Source organism: Diplotaxodon limnothrissa, linkage group LG19 (genome assembly GCF_057381915.1).
Source record: "Diplotaxodon limnothrissa isolate DT_005_m linkage group LG19, D_limnothrissa_male_GT1.1, whole genome shotgun sequence".
Lineage (NCBI taxonomy): Eukaryota > Metazoa > Chordata > Actinopteri > Cichliformes > Cichlidae > Diplotaxodon > Diplotaxodon limnothrissa.
In genome coordinates this window covers 4,732,668-4,735,623 of record NC_140614.1, presented here as the reverse complement: position 1 = coordinate 4,735,623, position 2,956 = coordinate 4,732,668, and the positions used below count along the sequence as shown (strand labels likewise).

At 47.8% G+C, this 2,956-nt stretch overlaps 1 protein-coding gene across 1 annotated transcript; it reads right to left on the bottom strand.

Annotated features, from left to right (window-relative positions):
- Positions 1–1,004: 1,004 nt before the first annotated feature.
- On the bottom strand, positions 1,005–2,595 carry foxg1a (forkhead box G1a). The gene has a single exon (XM_085343059.1). The coding sequence runs from the start codon at positions 2,328–2,330 to the stop codon at positions 1,005–1,007; it is 1,326 nt and encodes a 441-aa protein (XP_085199185.1). The 5' UTR covers positions 2,331–2,595.
- Between the last annotated feature and the right edge of the window lie 361 nt (positions 2,596–2,956).

Below are 2,956 nucleotides of genomic sequence, written 5' to 3'. Positions count from 1 at the left end.
TCATTCACTCCGTCATCCACACCTTCTCCCATCCATTCATTCAGTCCTTAATTCTTTCCACATTAGGCCTGTAGTGTTATGCAGCTGAATACTGACTCTAAAAATCCTAAAAAACCGATTCTTTGGTCTATAGAAAGTACATTAGCAGTTTTCAACTGGGAAATTAAACGAGTGGAGAAACAGTCTCGGGACTTTAAACTGCGGGAGGCAGAGTCGCTAGAAACAAAAAAATAAAAAAAATATATAAAAAATGTGTTTCGATTTTGTAAAGTAAAATCACTCTCCGCCGCTTTTCTTCAACCCCGCATGATACTTATAATACTGCAAAAATGCGGGCAAAACAGGCTATCAGAGATATTATTATTATTTTACCTTTTTAAATCTTAAAATTAGACGAAACTATTTTAAATACATATTCTATAAAAGTAATACCTCCTCCAATAATAATAACAGAAAAAATCAGCCTGCAGCTCTCCTCACGCTCTCTGTTTTTTGTGTTTTTGTTTGTTTTGTTTTGTTTTTTTTATCTCAGATCACATTGCACGTCGCTGACTGACAGTACTATACAGAGACAAACCCCGGACACTTATAGGAACAGACATTATGTACACAAAAATTAAAACTGCTGGAGAAGATGGAGCAGAAGAAGAAGCAATAATAATAATAACAATAATAATAATAATAATAACAATTAAGATAATAATAATAATAATAATAATAAAAAATACCTGGAAACTTCAGGGCTGCTTTCTGTTAGTTTCTCAGTGCTGCTCTTTTTTGTTTTGCAGTTTTAAGCCTCTTCTCTTTTTTCTATAGTAGGTAGTTTATAATAATTTTGTCATTTTTTGTACAATGTAAATGTTCAGTGTAAAATGTTCAACTTACAGTTCCAGTCACTTAAAGATTCTCACTCCTTCAGGGCAGAATGAGGGGATGGATGCATGGATGGAGAGGTGAGGTGGGATAAAGTGGAGGGGTGAGGCTGGGGGTGAGGGTTTGGGGTGTTAGTGTATAAGCGGGTTGGAGGTTGAACTCTGGTTCTGATGCGTAAAATAGTCAGACAACCCCCCGGAAAGTCCTGAGGAGAAGGCCGGCAGAGAGCCGGACAGAGCGGGCCTAAGAGAGTCACAGGGCAGCGAGGAGGAGGACGGAGCCTGCGGGGAATTGGAGGCCGAAGCCCGGGCGGCCTGCAAGGTGCCGCCGCTGCCGCCGGACTGCGTGGTCATGGACGGGTGTGGGACATGAGGGAAAAAGTAACTGGTCTGTCCGGCCAGTAGATTCACCGAGCAGGGGTTCAGGGAGTAAGTGGCCCCGGAGCAAGGCACGGAGAGGCCGCAGGGTACCGCCGAGGCCGCCAGGGCCGCCGCTGTCAGGTGGTGCGTCGCGTAGGGGAGATCCCCCCCGACCAGCCGGTCCATGCTGAGCCCGTTGGAGGATGGGAATGACGAGTGGTTGTTGCTCATGTTCTGGGTGAGCATGGTGCTGTAGGACATGGGATGACCCGGGTATCCCGATGAGGTCCCGTTGTAGCCGAGGGCGCCGCCTGCCCGCGGGTGGTGTAGAGAGAGGAAGGGGGACATGGGCCAGTACAAGGAGCCGGCTCGGTCCATGAAGGTCAGCCCAGAGGTCAGCCGAGCACCCCGCTTGAAGGCCAGCTTGGCTCGGGACGTGGTGGACCTCCGTCGGAGTTTCCCGGTAGTGCCGCCGATGAAAACGTCGTCGCTGCTAGGGTCCAGCATCCAGTAGTTCCCCTTGCCCGGGTCGTCGTAGTGCCGCGGCACCTTGACGAAGCATTTATTGAGGCTGAGATTGTGTCGGATGGAATTCTGCCAGCCCTGTTTGTTCTCCCGGTAGTACGGGAAGTTTTTCATGATGAATTCATAAATGCCGTTCAGAGTGAGCCGCTTCTCCGGACTCTGTCTGATGGCCATCATTATCAAAGCGTTATAACTAAAAGGAGGTTTTTCATACTTGCCGCTTTTCTTCTCTCCGTCCTTCCCTCCAGCGCCGCCGTCTCCGTCCTTTGCGTCCTTTTTCTCTTCCTGCTTCTCCTTCTCGTCCGGGCAGCTCTCCTGTCTCGAGGAGTCACTTTTAGAGTCCGCCTTAACGTCCGGCTGCGCGACGGGAAGAGGAGCTTTCTGCTCGGCTTCGTCCGCGGCGCCGGGCCGGTGGTGGTGGTTCTGGTGGTGGTGGTGAAGGTGGTTTTGGTGGTGATGCTGGTTCTGGTGATTGTTGTTGTCGCTTTGAACGGCCTCGGGCACCAAACTGTTTATACTAAACGACGATTTAGGAATCATTTTCACCTCTTTGCGCTCTCCCATATCCAACATCACCGGGCAATAAGGGGGGAAAATGGCAACGACCAAAAGCGACGATCACAGCTGGGTTTCAATCTGTCCTGTCTCTGCCTGCGAACCAGGACGGGAAGGAAGGAAGGGGGGATAGATAGGAAGAAAGAAAGTATAGCCCAACAAACTATTTCATGTTCGGTTTGGGGAGAAAAAAGGAAACACACACACAACACACATGTACACACACATCGATAGGAGACAGATAGCTGCAATTAATTAGGGAGCCACAGCCACTAAAGCAAGTAAAAAAACATTGGTTGGACCTTTCCAGTCCTCAGCCAACCAGGGGAACATTAGTATTAAATATTAAGGCGTCCTCTGCGCTTTCAGCCAATCATGACTCACAGGGAAACACACACATCCACCAATGCCTTGCACGCTGCAAAAAATGCCCACCTTCCCGATACATTTCATGGTTTCTGTCCTAACGAATCGAAATTTGATCAAAATGAACATCGAACTGCGACAGGAACTAGTCTGTTTTTATGGTTTCCAAAGCGAATCGTTTGCTTCGAAATTTTCGTTGGATGTTAGACTATTCTTCTTCAAACTCGTGCTCCCTGTCCTCGTATTAATCTCATCTGCGAAATCATACCCTTGAACTG